Here is a 19,061-nt window from a genome sequence, read left to right on the forward strand (position 1 = left end):
CTCTCCATTAAACCAATACTGATCACCTGACTTGGTGTTAATGGTTGAGTGGGGGAGTTGCCAGGCCATGAGGTTGCAGATCACACTCAAGTACAATTCCGCTGCTGCTGTTGGCCTACAGAATCTCAGGGATGTGCAGTCTTGACTTTCTAGATCTGTTCAAAGTCTGCCCCATCTAGCAAAGTGATAATGCCACCAAAGCATTTACTGTGAAGTAAGCAATGGAAGTTAGGGAAATTGGAGGAGAAGATAATGATGTCTTGGAAACAGTCCACATTAAAGAAGAGGAGGTGCCTTACACAACAAGAAAGTGACAGGCACAAGCTACGCTGACTAGTTGGCATAATTATAAAGACTATCAGGAATCAGAGGCAGTGCGTCAGGGACTCCACGAATACTCCTTTTTTTCTTCACGTATGTGAAATCATCAGATTGTGTTGAACTTAGTGGAGCTTCAACTTGAACTCTTCAGAAAAAAATCCTATTTTGAATCCGGACATGGTAAATTGAAAATTGAAAAGCTGAATGGATAAATGTGACCAAAGAACGGTCAAATTTGTGTAAAATCTCAACTTGTGAATGTCCTTTGGGGACGGAAATGTTCTGTATTTAGTTGATCACGTTTAAATCTGAAACCAATCCCACACCAACCTGGTTAATAAATAGCTACTTGAAATGGGTTGGATATATTGTTGTGTTTTACAGGGGACTGAGGCATAACTAATAAAACCAACCTTGTTAATAATACTTCCACTTCGAGAATGAGAAAGAAAAACTCAATTTTTCATGGAGAACTGACAACCTGTTACTTCTTTCCAAATTATTTTAAATCTCTGTTCCCTGAAAAACCCGAAAGGAAAAAAAAATAGAAACATAAATTCAGAAGCAAATCTTCGTTAAGTCGTCGGATGATCCACACCCGGACAACACAAAAACAAGTTTCGCCTCGAGCTTCTTGGATCAGCGCGCGCAGGTTCCAACCGACACTCCACGCTTTCAGTTTCGTCTTCGCGCCACACCTGTCGGGGGGGAGGCGTGACTACGTGCGTACGCGATGATGTCAGGTGGAGCCGGCAGGTGGAGTGGATGAGAGTGCGCTTGCGCGGAGAGCAGGTGCTAGGTGGGTAATTGGTGCCGGAACGGGCAAAGTCCTTGGCGTCTTTTTCTGCCTGGTTGTGCTGTTTTCAGGTGAAGTGGATAGCAGCCGCTGGCTTCTCTCGTACGCTGTGTAGACAGACAACACTGAGCTCACCTGTCCTGTCCTGCGATGGAGAAGCGGCTGCAGGTGAGGCCGTGGATAACAAGGTGTAGAGCTGGATGAACGCAGCAGGCCAGGCAGCATCAGTGGAGCAGGAAAGCTGACGTTTCGGGTCTGGACCCATCTTCCGCCTCAGTCCGGCCAAGTGGGCCATGTTGGCACTCCTCTAAGACCGATTCTTGTAGATCTCCATCCGTGACTCCGAGTGGTGTACTGTATTTTCTTTACCCTTTCAGCCTGCATTCGATAAATCGAATGGAAGAAGATTACGTTGTTGAGCTCGGAGCTCGGGACGTGCCTGCTTCTGTTTTTCAAGGAGGGAAGAAAATCAGTTTACGTGGGGAATGACTCAGGCATCTGCTTTAAGCTTTAAGGTGTGAGGGCAATCGGTGAATAAGCACTGACCGAGCCTAGTCGTTTTATTACTGCTTAAGCTTCTCAATCGTTAGTTTTCTGGAATGTAGAGGGATTTTTTTAACAATCCACTGTTATTTTTAGTTGCTTTAAAATTCTTTAATGGGATGAGGGACTTGCTGGGTAGGCTGCATTTATTACATATTCTGAATTGGCCAGAGGGCAGTTCAGAGTCAACCACTGTGGGTCTGGAGTCATGTGTAGGCTGGACCAAGTAAGGATGGCAGTTTTGTTCCCTCAAGGACATTAGTAAACCAGATATGGATTTTTGTGACAATTGATTAATGGTTGTTAGATTCTTAATTCCAGGTATTTTACTTATTGCGGGACTGTTAGCCCAGAGACTCGGATAATACCACCAAGCCATTGTGCCCCTCTCCCCAACCTGGGTCTGTTTGTTACGTAGGTCATGTACCTGTGTGTTTCTTTGACACAGCAAAGAGAATCAAGAATGCAGGAAGGAAATGTCAGCACAAAATTGTGGGCCAAAGGGCCTGTACTGTTCTATGAAGGGGGCTGAGACCTGGTTAGAGGCTCTGGATGAATTGTGTGAACACTGTCCTTACAGGATTGAAGCTTAGATGAAGGATGGCTGATTGGGCTTACTGAAGGAAGATGACTCAACCTTTATTACAGTATTGTCTTTACGTCTTTGGGTGTCTGGACCTGACTGAAGGGAGGGAGAATGAGCTGGGATTGTGAGATCCTGCAAGCACAAGATTGTACTGGAAAATGAGGTACGTTCCAGATTGTGCTCTTTGTACAAAATAAGATTTTAAAACTAGGGAACAATTGAGAATGTATCAGAAATAATGGGAACTGCAGATGCTGGAGAATCCAAGATAACAAAGTGTGAAGCTGGATGAACACAGCAGGCCAAGCAGCATTTCAGGAGCACAAAAGCTGACATTTCAGGCCGAGACCCTTCATCAGAAAAGAGGGAGGGGAGAGGGTTCAGAAATAAATAGTGAGAGAGGGGGAGGCGGATCGAAGATGGATAGAAGAGAAGAAGATAGGTGGAGAGGAGACAGACAAGTTTAAAGAGGCGGGGATGGAGCCAGTAGAGGTGAGTGTAGGTTGGGAGGTAGGGAGGGGATAGGTCAGTCCGGGGAGGACGGACAGGTCAAGAGGGTGGGATGAGGTTGGTAGGTTGGAAATGGGGGTTAGGCTTGAGGGAGAGGAGGCGGAGGAGGAGGGGATAGGTGAGAGGAAGAACAGGTAAAGGAGGCGGATACGAGCTGGGCTGGTTTTGGGATGCAGTGGGGGAAGGGGAGATTTTGAAGCTTGTGAAATCCACATTCATATCATTGGGCTGCAGGGTTCCCAAGTGGAATATGAGTTCAACTTTTCAAGGCAGGCAGTGGTTAAAAATTCATAAATTTGGGAGAGGAGGATACAACTGACAGGATGCAGAGATGGGCTGAGAGGTGGCAGATGGAGTTCAACCTGGATAAATGCGAGGTGATGCATTTTGGAAGGTCGAATTTGAAAGCTGAGTACAGGATTAAGTATAGGATTTTTGGCAGTGTGGAGGAACAGAGGGATCTTGGTATGCAGATACATAGATCCCTTAAAATGGCCACCCAAGTGGACAGGGTTGTTAAGAAAGCATATGCTGTTTTGGCTTTCATTAACAGGGGGATTGAATTTAAGAGTTGTGAGATCTTGTTGCAGCTCTATAAAACTTTGGTTAGACCGCACTTGGAATACTGCGTCCAGTTCTGGTCGCCCTATTATAGGAAAGATGTGGATACCTTAGAGGGTTCAGAGGAGGTTTACCAGGATGCTGCCTGGACTGGAGGGCTTATCTTATGAAGAGAGGTTGACTGAGCTCGGTCTCTTTTCATTGGAGAAAAGGAGGAGGAGAGGGGACCTAATTGAGGTATACAAGATAATGAGCGGCATAGATAGAGTTGATAGCCAGAGACTATTTCCCAGGGCAGAAAAGGCTAACACGAGGGGTCATAGTTTTAAGCTGGTTGGAGGAAAGTATAGAGGGGATGTCAGAGGCAGGTTCTTTACACAGAGTTGTGAGAGCATGGAATGCGTTGCCAGCAGCAGTTGTGGAAGCAAGGTCATTGGGGACATTTAAGACACTGCTGGACATGCATATGGTCACAGAAATTTCAGGGTGCATACATGAGGATCAATGGTTGGCAGAACATCGTGGGCTGAAGGGCCTGTTCTGTGCTGTACTGTTCTATGTTCTAACTAGAATTCCTGATCCAGGCAACCTAAACTCTCTTTTGGTGTGTTTCTGATAAATAATGGATTAAAGAACTTGTATTTAAGATCTGCCTTGTATAACAACATAACCTAATACTTTACAAGCAAAGAAGTGTGTTTTAAAATATACTTTTTAATTATCAGGTTACAGAGACAACCTAACCTTCTGGTCACCACCCATTTCAACACCCTGTCCTACTCCCCCTCTGACATGTCCGCCCTTGGCCTCCTCCACTGTCACAGCAACTCAGAATGCAAACTTGAAGAACAACACCTTATCTCCCACCTGGGCACCCAACAGCCTGGAGGACTCAACATTGAGTTCTCCAATTTCAAAAAACCTTGCCATCCATCTCCACTTCCCCTTCCAGTCCACCTTCTGATCCCCACTTCCAGCCCATCAACCAACCTGGTCATACCTATCACCTCAATTCTGCCTCCATCCCTTGCCCGGCCTCCCAAAAAGATTCTGCCTCCACCCCTTCTCCCCCAACCAGTCCTGAAGCAGGGTAACACCTGAAACATTGACTGCTCATTTCCTCCTGGTGGTGCCTGTTTTTACTATTTTCATCCAGCCTCTTGTTTGGATTTCAGCATCTGCAGTTTTTTGTTTCTAACTTGTCATTGGATAGTTTGTAAAAGCAGACAATGCATTGTTAGCCACAAACAGTCACCATTTACCATTTATTCAGCCTCCTGGCCAGATTGTTATCCACTGCTTTGTCTGCCCAACTGGTCTTTTCTCTTTGGGCTCTACCTTCACTCGTCTATTGTTTACCCCTTACCCCTCCCCCTACCCAATCTTCCTAGCTACCATCAGTTCTAAGGAAAGGCCACCAGACTCAAAATATTGACCCTAATTTCTCTTCACAGGTTCTGCCAGACCTGCTGAGCTTTTCCAGCAATTTCTGTTTTTGTTGCAGTGAAAAGTATTGTTTTGCATGCAATCTGGCATATCATACTTTGCATATTAACGGCAGTACAGTAGAAAAGATTGCAGTATATAGTCTTAGAGCTACAAGGAAGGTGTAGTGAAAGATCAACTTATATATATGAGAAGTTCTTCCAAAAGTCTGATAACAGCAAGGGGAAAAGCTGTTCTAGAATCTGTTGGTTCATGATGTCAAACTGTTACACTCTTCCACGCGCTTTTATCAGGCAGAAAGTGTATGAGATACACAAAGTGTAGAGCTGGATGAACACAGCAGGCCAAGCAGCATCAGGAGGAGCAGAAAAGCTGATGTTTCAGGCCTAGATCCTATCTGTGGAAGAGTGTATAACTGAGTTGGGATTATTTATGACTTGGGAGAATTTACTGGTGATTTGCCCATATGCTTGCTGCTCGTGTTCTTCTAGGTCACAAGTTTGAGAAATAATTTTGAAACCTTGGTATGTTGCTATGTCTCATCTTGCAGGTAGTAGTGTTATGTAGCAAGAATGGCAACTGATTTGCAATCAGAAATTAGTGTTAACATTAGATTTTATTGTTATGTGTACTCAAGTACAGGAATATGGTGAAAAGTATACAAAGTTGCCATTCTCCAAATCTTAAATTCTGTTTTTTATTTCGCATTTTTAAAAAAAGAGAAGAAATAAAAGAAACAGAGCCAAAAGAAAAATGTCCAAATTTTAAAGTCCTTATCCAAATAAAAAAGTACAGATATTAAAGTCTTATCTCAGTGTGCCTACCTTTTGGCCTGGAGTTTCAGTCAGCGTCTTCTTAGGACATGCTACACCAATCGCCTTTGCTACTGTCACTAAATGTTACATTGAGATGAATGACTAGACTTTGTGTGTGTTTGTGTGCGTGAGAATATTTGTTGAATGATAAATATTCATCTTGATACAAAGAAACTCTTCACATCTTCAAGAAGTGATATTTTAGGTCAGTTAAGAAGGCAGAGCTGCAATGTGACGTTTCATCTGAAAGACAGCATTCCTTGTTGTGCTGTACAGATTGACAGGATCATTTCTGTTTCAAGAAAGGATACAAAAAATGTTTGTTTTATTGTAGGTAACAAGAGTGCAAAGAAGAGTCATGTTCTATACCTAGCATCCTAATACAAGAGCTCCTGGAATGTAACATTAGCCAAAACAGGAAATGATGGTAAATAATTGGTTTCTGCCTGGAAAAAACTATTGAATGAACCTATAGCATATCAACTGCTTGCGAAGGTTAAATATTAAGTTTGTATGTAAAGATGGTTCTACGTGAATCTCCTTTCCCCAATGCCTGTGTCCATGGCTTACACACTGCAGCCTGGGGCTTGATTTTCCCCTGTTTCTGGTCACTGGATCATATGGTAGCATCTTGTAAGCCAACAACTTATGAGCAGCAACAGAAACAAGAGCAAGAGTGCTATCTTTGGCCACTGGAAGTTTTCTTCAGATTTCTTATGTATGTGACTTTGTTGGTATTCTCTGTGCCATTGGCATTAATTGGATTCATCATCTGGGCACCTTTACAAATAGTGAGAAGACCTTTCAATTATTCCTGTGTGAAAACCCCAAAAGTATACATCCAGGAGGAGTGGATGGGATATGGAGAGGGCAAAGGATTTAGCTTTGTGGAGGCAAACTTGTGTTTTCTGCCTAACTGCTTGGCCCGCTTTAACAATCTTTCTCAGACTCAAAGGAGAGCAGTCCGGATTGCCAGCCATATCAGCGATTCTGTCAACCGGCCAAGAATTAAGGTTTGCGTGGATTCTCCAACAAGTGTGACTGCCAGCTTTCAGAACAGCCCCTTGACTGGTGTTAAACAAGTATCCTGCTGTGTGACTGGAACACAAGGACCCAGTGGGTCAGTTCTGGCTATAAACAACCTACACCACATTGATAGCTCAGAGGAGAGCAGTGAAGTAGATAATGTCCACGAATGTTTGGATGCATGTCAAAGCAACAAGGATCCTTTGGATCTTACAGTGATGGAAGGAAACAACCAGTCAAGTACCTTGGATGAGATGCCACCCAACCAGCCCAGCAAGCAGCAAGCTCTGTCTTTCAACTCTCTGAACAGCCAGTGTGAACCTCAGAAAAAGCGAAACGTGGAAGATGATCTACCTGCAGAAATATCTCCGCTCTTTCCTGCTGATGTAGCCTTTGTCTGTCTTCTGGAAGTGTTTGAGAAACGTGCAGCAGCCAAACTGAAGCAACTCCTTCAACCAGCTTTTGGACACATCCTTTATGATGTAGGTGTTTATGGCTTCCAAGGCTGTTGCGAGTTTAAATTCTTCAACAGCGGTATCTTCCTTGCCAGCCGCTATCCCATCCTAGATGCCAAGTTTCATTGCTTTCCTAAGATCCGAGGAGAAGATGGCCTTGCTGCTAAAGGTCTCCTGTGTGTTAAGGTAAGGGAGGACTTATTTCCCAGTCAGAATCTTGATGTACACGTCTGCATTTTGAATGATATGATCAGAGGTTATGTGTCGCTGAGTAAATTTCCGTCCCCTGAATCAGAAGCTTTTGGATTCGTGCAGTACTTCAGAGACTTGAGCTCAAAATCTAGGCTCACCCCACGACAGTAATGAAGTGCTACACTGCAGTCTGAATAGCATGCCCTCATTTTCTATATATGAATGTTCGAGCACTGGACTAATTTTCGCTCCTTTGTTGAATGTTAACATCAAGCCTTAAAAGAATTCTGAACTTCACTTTTAGCTACCCGAGCTTTCTTTGTGCACATGGCTTAATTTTTTTAAAATTTGATCTGATCTGAAGAACTAATTGGGCCATGGAATAAAAGATGGGTGGGAGGTGAGGGGCAGGATTCTGAGTAAAACCACTGCTGGACATAAGAGGACAGGCTGTGAAATGGGCAAACAATGGCAAAGTGAAATGGTGAGTACATTGCTAAAAGGAGACCAGAAACCAAAGCTTTTCATCTTGCCGTCATAAATGGTGTATAAAAGGGTCTCAATCTTTCAAGCCTGTTTCTTGCAAGCTAGCTCTAACGAGTACAAGATGAAAAGCTTTGATTTTACTGTGATGTTGTTTTCCCCTTGTTTGTGGGAGAGTCTAAGACTAGAGGGTATGATCTTTAGAGTAAGGAGTCACCCATTTAAAACTGAGGAGAAAGTTCTTGTTTGGTCATCAGTCTGTGGAGTTCTTTACCGGAGGAGGGTGTTGAGGCTAGGCTATTAAGTGTGTTTAAGATTTTTAATTAATAATGGAATTGAGTTACGGGGTAAAGGCAGGAAAATGGAGTTCAGGATATTCAGATCAGTCAAGATCTCATTGAATGGCAGAACAGACTTAATTGGCCAATTGTCCTATTCTACATCTAAGTCTCGTAGACAAAGTAAAATTGTTCTTGGAGAACACAAGGTGAAGGATTTAGGTAGATTAAATATTTAGAAGCCATTTCCAATGACGGAGTCCGTACCAAAACAGCCTAGCTTTATGGTGATCAGCAAAATTCCTAGAGACTACACTAGTAGTAGCAGCAGGTGAAGAGTATGTGGCCACTCGAGCATGTTCCATTGTTCAGTAACTGAACTTTAAATTACCTTTTGCTTTCTGTTCAATCCTCTTTGCCTTGCTAAATTTCTGGAGTCCAAAAATTCATCTCAATCTTGAATATACTTAATGACTGAACACCACACCGACTGAAGTAAAGAGTTCCAAGGGTGAGTAAAACCTGCTTATGCAACAAGGCATTTAGTTTGGAATGTGCTGCCTGTTGGCAAAAGTAGTTTGGAAAATTCTTTGAACATTGAAGGGGGGGAAAAAACTAATAATTATTTAGTACCCTAACTAGTATGAATTTCCTTCAGTTATTTTGAAAAGTAAAGCTGTGAATCTTGTTTCTGTGCGTTCAATTAAATAGACACTGGAGACACTATGTATCAAAACGTTGTATGGCATAGCTGCCATGTCCAATAATGTAGCAATCTCTACCAAAATAGGAGAAAACATGAATAGGCTTGCCGAATGGGTTGATAAATGAAATCCAATACATAAATATTATGTGATTCATTTGGGAAAGAGAAATAGACTACCTAACCTCTTGGAAATTGAGAAGTTAAATATTGGTAAATTTTGAAGAACTGGAAGTGTGCAGCCACTGCAAAAGTCTTGTCAATTCAAACTGCACCAGAGAAGAAACAAGCCAAACCAAAAAAGATGCTTGATGTGTAATTGAATTATTTTTATTGTGGTGGCCTTGAAATTAATTTATGCACAGCACCAGTGCATAACTAGCAACCCTGAATATTCATTAATCATGAGCATGAATATGACTGATCATACGTTTGGTTGGGTTGCTTGCTTGCCAAGGTAGGATTTGAATTAGAATCCTGATTATTTCAAATAGGCATTCTTTACCCTTCTCCTCCCTTCTCAGTGCTGATCCAGCATTTTTGATTGCCATTTTTTTTTGATCTTGACCATTTAATTTACATCAGATATTGGATGGGGAGCCCAATGGGAATGTACAGCTTAGTGTTAAGAAGCCGACAAAACAATTGGAATTCATCCCAAATCTGAGTTGTTCCTGTTCAAGCCAAATGGCTGCCACCTCTGCCATAAGGACTCTGACTCCATGATCTAAATAAAAAAAAAATGCCTCCTTATCTTCACATCAACCTGAGCCAGTATGCTTATACTACCCAATAAAAATTGCCCCAGTAAGACATGTTTCATGCGCTGAAACCACTTTCCAGGCAAAGTTAATAACTGAGGCTGTAAAGAGGGCTTTAGACTGATTCAGAACAAAATAAGTAAATTAATGGCAAAAGTTAAGGGATTAATGATTGTGGTAGTACAGCAATCATGGAAACGTTGCTGCTGGTAGATCAAAGTTGAGAATTAAATATTCAGGTGTATATGACTTTTGAAAAGGGCAGACAGGAAGGAAAGGGTGGAGGTAGCTTCATTAGTCCAAATTGGAATAAGCACAATAACAATAAATAATTTTGGATTGAGAAATGTAGAGTACATATGGGTGGAGGAGATAAGAAATAAGGAAAGGAACACACTAGTGGGAGTAGTCATTCGGCTACCTAGCAACAACTATTCTGCAGGATAGGGCATGAATCAGGAAATAATGAGGGCATGCAAAAGTCATGACTTTATAGAATCACAGAATCATAAAATTTTGTAGTACAGAAGGAGGCTTTCAACCATCGTGTCTGTACCACCACCTGAAAGAACGACCCAGCTGGTCCCATTGTCCAGTCCGATCTCATTGCTCTCTAAATTCATCACTTTTAAATATATATCCAGTTCTCTTTTGAAACCTCAGAATCCACCTCCATCATACTCTCAGGCAGTGCATTCCAAATCCTAACAGCCCTGACTTTAGATGTTTCTTTTCTTCTCATTACTAGCTGTCTTGTTGACAATCTTGAAATTGATCCATAATCATTGACATTCCAACTAGTGGAAACAGAATACTGTTTTTTAGCCTATCAAAATTATTCATAATTTTGAATGCCTCGATAAGGTCACCTCTTAATCTTCTCCGTTCCATGGAGAATGAGCCCAATCTCTCTCATTTTTCCTTGTAATGATCTTGTAGGTTGGGAAATCAAATTAACAAAGAAGAATTCATGGAGTGTGCTCAGGATAGCTTTCTAGAACAATATTTGCAGCTTTTTAATCTGTTTCTGTATTGTCCCTTTCTGTACCATTCTGGATGTCACTGCCTAAATAGCTGCCCTGCAATGTGCCATATCCTTTGCTTTGTAAGGCTAAATTTCTCCTTTCCTGTACCCTCCCCTCATTGCCTTTATTTTCTAAACTTGTGTGAATACAGCCTGCTTTAAAACTCCAACACTTAAGTGTAGTTCTTTTTGCAATCCACTTCCCTGTGCTGTGTGGGCCAGATTAGTGAAAAAAAACACACTCCTGCAATGTGTCAGTCAGCAGCAACAAATATGTCATAAAAATGTTTTTTTACTTTCAGATCCAGGTTGGTTTAACTCAGAAAGGCCATCAGATTGTGGGATATCTCAGCTGCACTCACCTGCACGCCGTAGCAGGTAAAGAACATGGATTGTTGGTCATTGAAGTAACTGAAACTGATTTGAGCTTTGGGCACTACCCTGAGAAATTCTGTCAAAGCTGTCCTGGGGCAGAAATGATCAACCTCAGAACAATCACGAGCATTTTCATTTGTACCAGGTGTGGCACCAACTCGTGTAGAATTATCCCTGTTTCCTAAGGGTTCTAAATGCCACACTAGACATTATATGTAGCCTTGATGGTGAAGTCAGTCTCTCCAACCTCTCATGGAGTTCAGCTGTTTTGAACAGCATTGGCTTAAGGCTGTAAGGAGGTCTGGTGCAGTTTGGTGGAACTGGTGGGCAGATTGTTGGTAAGTGCGACTTGACAGCATTCAATGATAATTTTCATTACCATTCTGATGACTGAAAATAGTTTGAGAACAAAACAGCCTGATCTGAGGCTTGCCTAGTTCTGCAGTTGATGTCTTTAGTAATGTCACTAGGCTATTGTCAGGATCTGCAACCTTCAGGAGTGAAGTCTGGCCCCTTTTGACAAAGATGATCCCAGGCAGAAACACATTAGCTTTGTGTCTTGTGGAAGAGGACATTGAAGTACCATGAACACCAACATTCATTAGCCTTTTACAAATTAAATATTTTCCTACCAAGATCAATAGCTTTATATTTCCTCACACTAAACTCAATCATTTTTCTCCACTCACTTAAATGATCAGCATCCCTTTGCAGAACATTGTGTCCTCCTTACTTTGTAACCATTATACCTGTATACGTTTTCATATTCTTTCATAGAATGTGAGCATCACTGGCTGGGCCAATAATTTTTCCCACTTCTAAAGAAAAGATGGTGAGTCCTTTTCTTGAATCACTAGTCAATGTGGTATTGGTACACTCAGTGTGACTACACTTCATCAATGTCATTGACATAGATTATGAATGAAGCCCAGAATTGAATCCTTTGCCACCTGACTAGAAAATCTTTCAACCTGAAAAATGACCCATCTATCTCTGTGGCTTTTTTTTGGTTCTAAAATCTTACCATATTAACACACTGCTTCCCCCCACCTTTTCTTTTGTCGCTTAGATTTTGGTAATTAAATTACTTCCACTTGTTCACCTTTTCCTAAAGGAGCAGAATATGCTAAGCAACAAATGAAATTATTATCAGCATTCCATAATGAGTACTTGTTTTTATTCTTTATTGGAATATCAAGATTGCATTCATGTGTTGCCCATCCCATCGGTTGATCAGATCCTACCGTCAAAAATATTTCCAAGAAAAGATTCAGATTTATTATAGAAGCAAAATACTGCAGATGCTGGAAACCTGAAAAAGAACACATAATGTAGGAGAGACACAGCTAGTGTGGCAGCATCTGTAGCAAAATAAACACTTGCTGTGTAGGATCTAATTGTCTTGTCAGAAGTAGGAAACATTCAAAATGATTACACGGGCAGCAGTGGGTTAAGATGGGTGATGGGGGAGAATGTGGGATATGTTAGGGGAAGCGATGGCCTAGTGGTATTATCGCTGCACTGTTAAACCAGAGACCCACATAATGATCTGGGGGACCCAGATTCGAATCTCGAATTCAACAAAAAATAATCTGGAATTAAGAATCTAACAATAGATATGAATTGATTGTCAGAAAAAAACATCTGGTTCACTAATGTCCTTTAGGGAAGGAAACTGCCATCCTGGTCTGGCCTACATGTGACTCCAGGCCCACAGCAATATGGTTGTCTCTGAGCAATTAGGGACAGGTAATAATTGCTGCCTAGTCAGTGATGCCATCATCCCATTAATCAATAAAAAATGTCTGTGACAATGCAAAAGACTAATGGCATAATATGCCAAACAAGGCAAGTGCAAGGTAAAAAGAGGTGGAAATGGGACAAGTTTATTGTCCAAAGGCAAATTCTTGGCTCAATATCAACTGATCCTGAGGCATTTCCTTGGCTATTTTTCAAGTGTCTTGTCCATTACCACCTCTTCAAAGGGACAGGATGGGGAGGCATGTCCCAGGTCTGTATCCAACTGGAATGTGAATTGAACCTTGGAACGTCATAAGATGGTTATGGTTTTTTGGAGATTGGTTCCTGGTTTTCTGTTTCAAAATATCTCATACAGGAGTCCCTCAGGGTGGCACCCTAGGCCCAAGCATCTTCAGCTGTCCATCAATGACCTTCCCTCCATCATAAGGTTAGAAGTGAGGATGTTGCTGATGACTGCACCATTCATGATTCCTCAGATACTGTAATAGTCCATGTCAAAATGCAGCAAGACCTGGTTTGTCAAGGTTTTGGCTGAAAAGTAGCAAATGACATAGCTTGGCATTTATGGCATGCAAATGACCATTTCTAATAACATACAATATAGTCCTCACCCCCTGACATTCAATAGTATTTCCATCGCTAAATTCCCACTGTCAACATGCTGGGGGTTACTGTTGACCAGAAACAAGAAACATTCCCCACTTGCCTGAACATGTGCAACTCCAAAAACACTCAAGAAGTTTGACACCATCCAAGTCAGAGCAACCTGCTTGATTGACAATACATCCACAAACATCACTCCCTTGCTACCAAAGTGCAGCAGCAACACTGTTGGTGCACTGAAGAAATTCACCAAAAATCTTAAGCAGCATCTTCTAAACCTGCAAACACTGCCATCTAGAAGGACCAAGGCAGTGGCTGCATCAGAGCACCACCACCTGCAAGCCACTTACCATCCTGTTTTGGAAATATATCTCCATTCTTTCAATGTTGCTGGGTCAATATCCTGGAAGTCCTTCATTAATGGCATTGTGCGACTTCCTACAGCAGCATGTGGATTTCAGCAGTTCAGGAAGGCAGCTCACCACCTTCTGAAGGACAACTAGGAGTAGGCAGTGAACACTGGCCCAGCTGGCAAAGCCCATGTCCTGTGAGTGAAAAACAAAAAATCATGTCTGACTAGCTAACCAGCTAATAGAACAAATTATGGTGGTGTTACACATTACTAGAGGTTGTCACTTTCTGTATTGCACTGTACATGTACTAGTTAGTGCCTATGGGTAGTGATGGTGGAGATCTGACTTTTATTTTGTCCCTTACGTAGCTGATCAGGAATCTCTTGCTCTCTGGTCATATTGTGCCGTCAAAGGATTTTCAATTTTAACATATAACTGGTTGTGTTATGAATACACCAAGTCCAAGGTGAGATTCAAACATGGAGCTTCTGGCTCTGGCAGGAACACTGCCCACTTTGCCATGATACCCCAGAGAACAAAGAAACAAAAAATGTCTGGAGGAGGTGTAAATGGGAATAACAGATCCATGAACGATAGCTGGTCCAAAAAATCAAGCATAATAAACGTTATGATTTGAAATTGTTGAACTCCTCCACCTGTAAGTTCTCCTCCAAGCTACTCACCATCTTGATCTGGAGTTATATCACCGTTCCTTCATTGCCATTGTGTCAATATCCTGGTCAGCCCACCCTTGTGGCAATGTGGGGCTACCTACAAGACATGGACTGCTGCGGTTTAAGAATGCAGCTCACTGCTGCTTTTTCAAGGGCAACTAGGGGCAGGCAATAAATGTCGGCCAGCCAGCAATGCCCAAGTCCCGTGCTTTTGAGGTTGATTATCTGGAATAAATTTTGAGCGGTTTTTCATTCCTGAAATCTGTGTAAAATTGATTCCCTCTCTATTTAGATTTACAAACTAAGAATGCTAATCCAAATGTGAGTTTGGGTCTGTCTAGTTTCACGTTTGTGTGCCTTTTCAGAGGATTCTCACATTCGCCAAAGTCAACTGAGTCATATGATAGTATGGATCAATGAGTTCCAGAATACATCTAGGAACGTGGAAGAGAAGGTCGTGTTTGACGTTCTTTGTGGAGATTTCAATTTTGACAACTGTTCATTAGGTAAGGGTCTGTTCGTACAATGGAAAGTAGTAATGCTGTCAACTCCACTGCTAATGATACCCCGTGGTCACTTGTGTTATTTAATTTTGCCTGATAACATTCAAAGAGATTGTTCGGTCTTAGTGTCACTTTTTTGATCTGACTTAATTTGTATTACTTCGACCAACTTTCCCGATTTTGAATTAGCTCATCTGCTGAAATCATTAACCATGCCTTTGTCCCTTCATTGGCTCCTTGTCAAACAAGAATTGATTTTAAAATTCTGATCCTTATTTACAAGCCCCTCCCTGACCTTACCCCCCCCTCAATCTCTCAAATTTCCTTCAGCTCTACAACCCTCCAAGATATCTGTACTTGTCTAATTCTGGCTTCTCATACATTCCAAATTATCATCTTCCAATGTTTGTGGCTGTGCTTTCAGTTGCCTAGACACTAAGTTGTGAAATACCCTCTAAACACTTCTTTCCCTGTAACTCGCTTTTCTCCTACAATATATTACTTAAAACCTACCTCTTTAACCATGCTTTTGGTCTCTAACCTAAAATTTCCTCAAGTGACTTAGTATCATATTTTTGTTTTATGAAGCTCCTGTGAAGTACCTTGAAACATTTTTATTATGTTCAAGATGTTAGGTAAATATATTGTAATTAATCATGTGTGCAGACTGTGTTCACTACCAATGTATATTTGAACTAGTGTTCAGGATGTGTGGCTAGCAATTCTGGTTTTCACTGCTTCTGTAATCGATGGGATCACTTTGCTTTTCAGTGGCTCACTTGACCATTTCTGAGGCAGTTACTAACTTGACATGGGACTACAGTCACCAATTTGGTGAATGACTGCTTGTTCACTTTTGTACAAGATGTTATTAGATGAGTAGGGTATTACTGAACTAGTTGGGTTTTAAAACACAATTTAACTGCTAGTTGCTTTAATTTAGCCGGTGTTAGTAAAATCTGAGGTTATGCTAGAAGAACTCAGGTCTTTGGCCTGGATCAATGTACATGTATCTGGTCTTAAGACGGTCTAATAATGTAATTATCTGGAAAATGAAAAGGTTATCTTATTTTATATATAAAAGCTGAATACTAAAATAGTTCAAATCCAATCATCTCAATACTGAGGCCATTAGAGGATTCTACTTGGACTGAATGATGTTAACTGAATAACAATCTTATTTTCCATCAGAAGACCAATTGGAACAGCAGCATCAGCTACTCCAAATATACAAAGACCCCTGCTGTTTTGGACCGGGTAAAGAGAAACCTGGAGTCATCGGTTAGTACTTAGTTAACTTCTCAGTTGTAGATTCATTTGGCACAGAAACAGATTCTTCAGTCTACTGACCATGTTTCCCAAACTAAAATGAGTTCCCCACTTGCCTGCGTTCTAAATCTGATTTCTATTTTTATTCATTATTTCATGGGGTGTGGTTCTTTCTGGCAAGGTAAATATTTGCCTATTTTGAATTGTCCTTGAACTGTGTCTCTTTCCAGGCCGATGCAAGAGTCAGCCACATTGCTGAGGGTCTGGAGTCACCTGTAGGCCAGACTGGCTTAGAGTCTGATTTCCTTCACTACATGGCATTAGTGAACCAAATGAGGGGTTTTAAATAGCAGTCTGATGGTTTCATGGTCACTATTACTGAAAGTAGCTTTCAATTCAAAATGTTACTTCCACCACTTGTCTTTCCTGTTTCTTTTTATTATGTCAGGTTCCACATATATACTGCTGACACTCAGCTCTACCTCATTGCCACCTTTCTTCATTGTCTGTAAATTGTGGTTGTGTGTGTGGCTCCCGCTCCCGTTCCCTCTCACAGAAAGTTCCTTGTTTTTGCTCATTGAAAGCACCAAAGCCATCGTCATTGATCATCATCATCATCATAAATTCACTGATACCGTCTGTATCTCTGGCTGAACCAATGTGTTCATATTTAGGTCAAGATTAGCTTCCTACATCTCAAACAAAGAACAATGAAAATTACAGCTCAGGAACAGGTCCTTTGGCCATCCAAGCCTGTGCTGATCCAGATCCTCAATCTAAACCTGTCGCCTATTTTCTGATGAAGGGCCTAGGCCTGAAACGTCAGCTTTTGTGCACCTAAGATGCTGCTTGGCCTGCTGTGTTCATCCAGCTCCACACTTTGTTATCGCCTGTTTTCCTAGGATCTGTATCCCTCTGCATCCTGCCCACCCATGTATCTGTCTAGATACATCTTAAATGATGCTATCATGCCCGCCTCTACCACCTCCACTGGTAATGCGTTCCAGGCACCCACCACCCTCTGTGTAAAGAACTTTCCATGCATATCGCCCTTAAACTTTTCCCCTCTCACCTTGAAATTGTGACCCCTTGTAATTGAGTCCCACACTTTTTTTTTGGGGGGGAGTGGTGTGGGGTGGGCGGGGGGAGAAGCTTTTTGATATCCATCTTGTCTGTACCTCTCATGATTTTGTAGACCTCAATCAGTTCCCCCTCTCAACGCCTCTCTTTCTAATATGAATTATCCTAATCTATTCAACCTCTCTTCATAGCTAGCGCTGTCCATACCAGGCAACATCCTGGTGAACCAGCTCTGCACCCTCTCCAACGCATCCACATCCATTTGGTAATGTGGCAACCAGAACTGTAGACAGTATTCCAAATGTTGTCGAACCAAAGTCCTATACAACTGCAACATGACCTGCCAACTCTTGTACTCAGTACCCCATCTGATGAATAAAAGCATGCTGTATGTCTTCTTGACCACAATTGACCTGTGTTTCCCCCTTCAGGGTACAATGAACCCGAACACCCAGATCTCTCTCTGCATTAAATTTCCCTAGCACTTTTCCATTTACCGTACCATTCGTTCTTGAATTGTATCTCCCAAAGTGTATCACCTCGCATTTGCCTGGATTGAACTCCATCTGCCAATTGTCCGCCCAACTCTCCAATCTATCTATGTTCTGCTGCATTCTCCAACAGTCCCCTTCACTATCTGCTACTCCACCAATCTGAGTGTCATCTGCAAACTTAATCAGACCATCTATACCTTCCTCCAGATCATTATCGCCAACAGTGGTCCCCATATGGATCCCTGTGGAACACCACTAGTCACAATTCTCCAACTTGAGAAAATCCCTTCTACTACAACCCTTTTTCTCCTGTTGCCCAGTTAGTTCTGTATCCATCTAGCTAGCACACTCCAGACCCATATGACTTCACTTTTTCCATCAGCATACCATGGGGAACCTTATCAAACGCCTTACTGAAGTCCATGTATATGGCATCTACAGCCCTTTCTCTATCTATCAACTTTGTCACTTCCTCAAAGAATTCTATCAAGTTGGTAAGATGTGACCTTCCCTGCACACAACCATGCTGCCTATCACTAAGTCCATTTTCTTCCAAATGCAAATAGATCCTCTCCCTTAGTATCTTCTCCAGCATCTCTCTGCAATTACAAAGCTCAGTGCAACCTGCAAGAAGAACAACACCTCATTTTCTACTTCAGAACTCTGTAACCTTCTCAACTCAATATCAAATTTAATAATTCTAGGGGCTGAGCATCACCTCTCATCTGTTTACCCCTAATCTTGCACACCAGGCCCTGTCATCTCTCAGACTGCTGAACAACCCATTGATAAACAACTGACTGCCAGCCACACTCAGTCCCCATTAGCAGCTTCATTCTCTTCGGCTGACTTTATTTATTTCTTTGTCAGCCAAGTGTGTGTTTCACTGCCTCTGAGCTCCATCTCCACCTTCCCTTTACTCTTTATTCCCTCTCCTCCCAGCCCCTGTCATCAGCCTTTTCCCAGCTACTTAGTTCTGAAGAAGGGACACTGAACCTAAAACGTTAACTCTGCTTTCACTCCACTGGTACCGCCACACCTGAGATTTTCCAGGTATTTTTGATTTTGTTTCCATTAGTATGACTACTGGTTTTCACCCAACTCCATGAATCCAGGTTTATCTGCTATTAAAAGCCTCATTTGCTTTGTAACCTTTTACACGTGACAATTCCAATACACTTACTGAGTATCCCATCTTTCTCCTTCATAAGCATAAGGCATCTGAAAATCTGTCCCTATTCAGTCTCTCTACAACTTCCATTCACACATCAGTGTTCTGTCATTTGAAAATATTAACATTAATTTCAAAATTCTCATGCATTGTGTTTAAATCCCTTTGTGAACTCCACCCTCCCTAGAATTCCCAGCATCTGCACTTCTCCAATACTTGCCGCTTGTACATCCCTGCTTTAAACCTTGCATTATTCATGGCTGTAACTTGAGCTGCCA

General features: G+C 41.8%; 1 protein-coding gene across 6 annotated transcripts in view; it reads left to right on the forward strand.

Annotated features, from left to right (window-relative positions):
• The first annotated feature begins 1,091 nt into the window (after positions 1–1,091).
• Positions 1,092–19,061, forward strand: part of smpd5 (sphingomyelin phosphodiesterase 5) — a 32,700-nt gene continuing 14,730 nt past the window's right edge. For 3 of the 6 annotated variants that reach the window (XM_048547739.1, XM_048547766.1, XM_048547775.2), the window contains exons 1-5: positions 1,114–1,632; positions 5,913–7,245; positions 10,803–10,878; positions 14,632–14,772; positions 15,961–16,050. In XM_048547739.1, coding sequence (XP_048403696.1) covers positions 6,100–7,245; positions 10,803–10,878; positions 14,632–14,772; positions 15,961–16,050 — 1,453 coding nt within the window. In that variant the 5' untranslated portion in view covers positions 1,114–1,632; positions 5,913–6,099. Of the gene's footprint in view, positions 1,633–2,240; positions 2,410–5,912; positions 7,246–10,802; positions 10,879–14,631; positions 14,773–15,960; positions 16,051–19,061 lie in introns of all 6 variants that reach the window. The other 3 variants (XM_048547758.1, XM_048547749.1, XM_059640517.1) reach the window with 3 other exon arrangements.

This window comes from Stegostoma tigrinum, chromosome 2 (genome assembly GCF_030684315.1).
Source record: "Stegostoma tigrinum isolate sSteTig4 chromosome 2, sSteTig4.hap1, whole genome shotgun sequence".
NCBI lineage: Eukaryota > Metazoa > Chordata > Chondrichthyes > Orectolobiformes > Stegostomatidae > Stegostoma > Stegostoma tigrinum.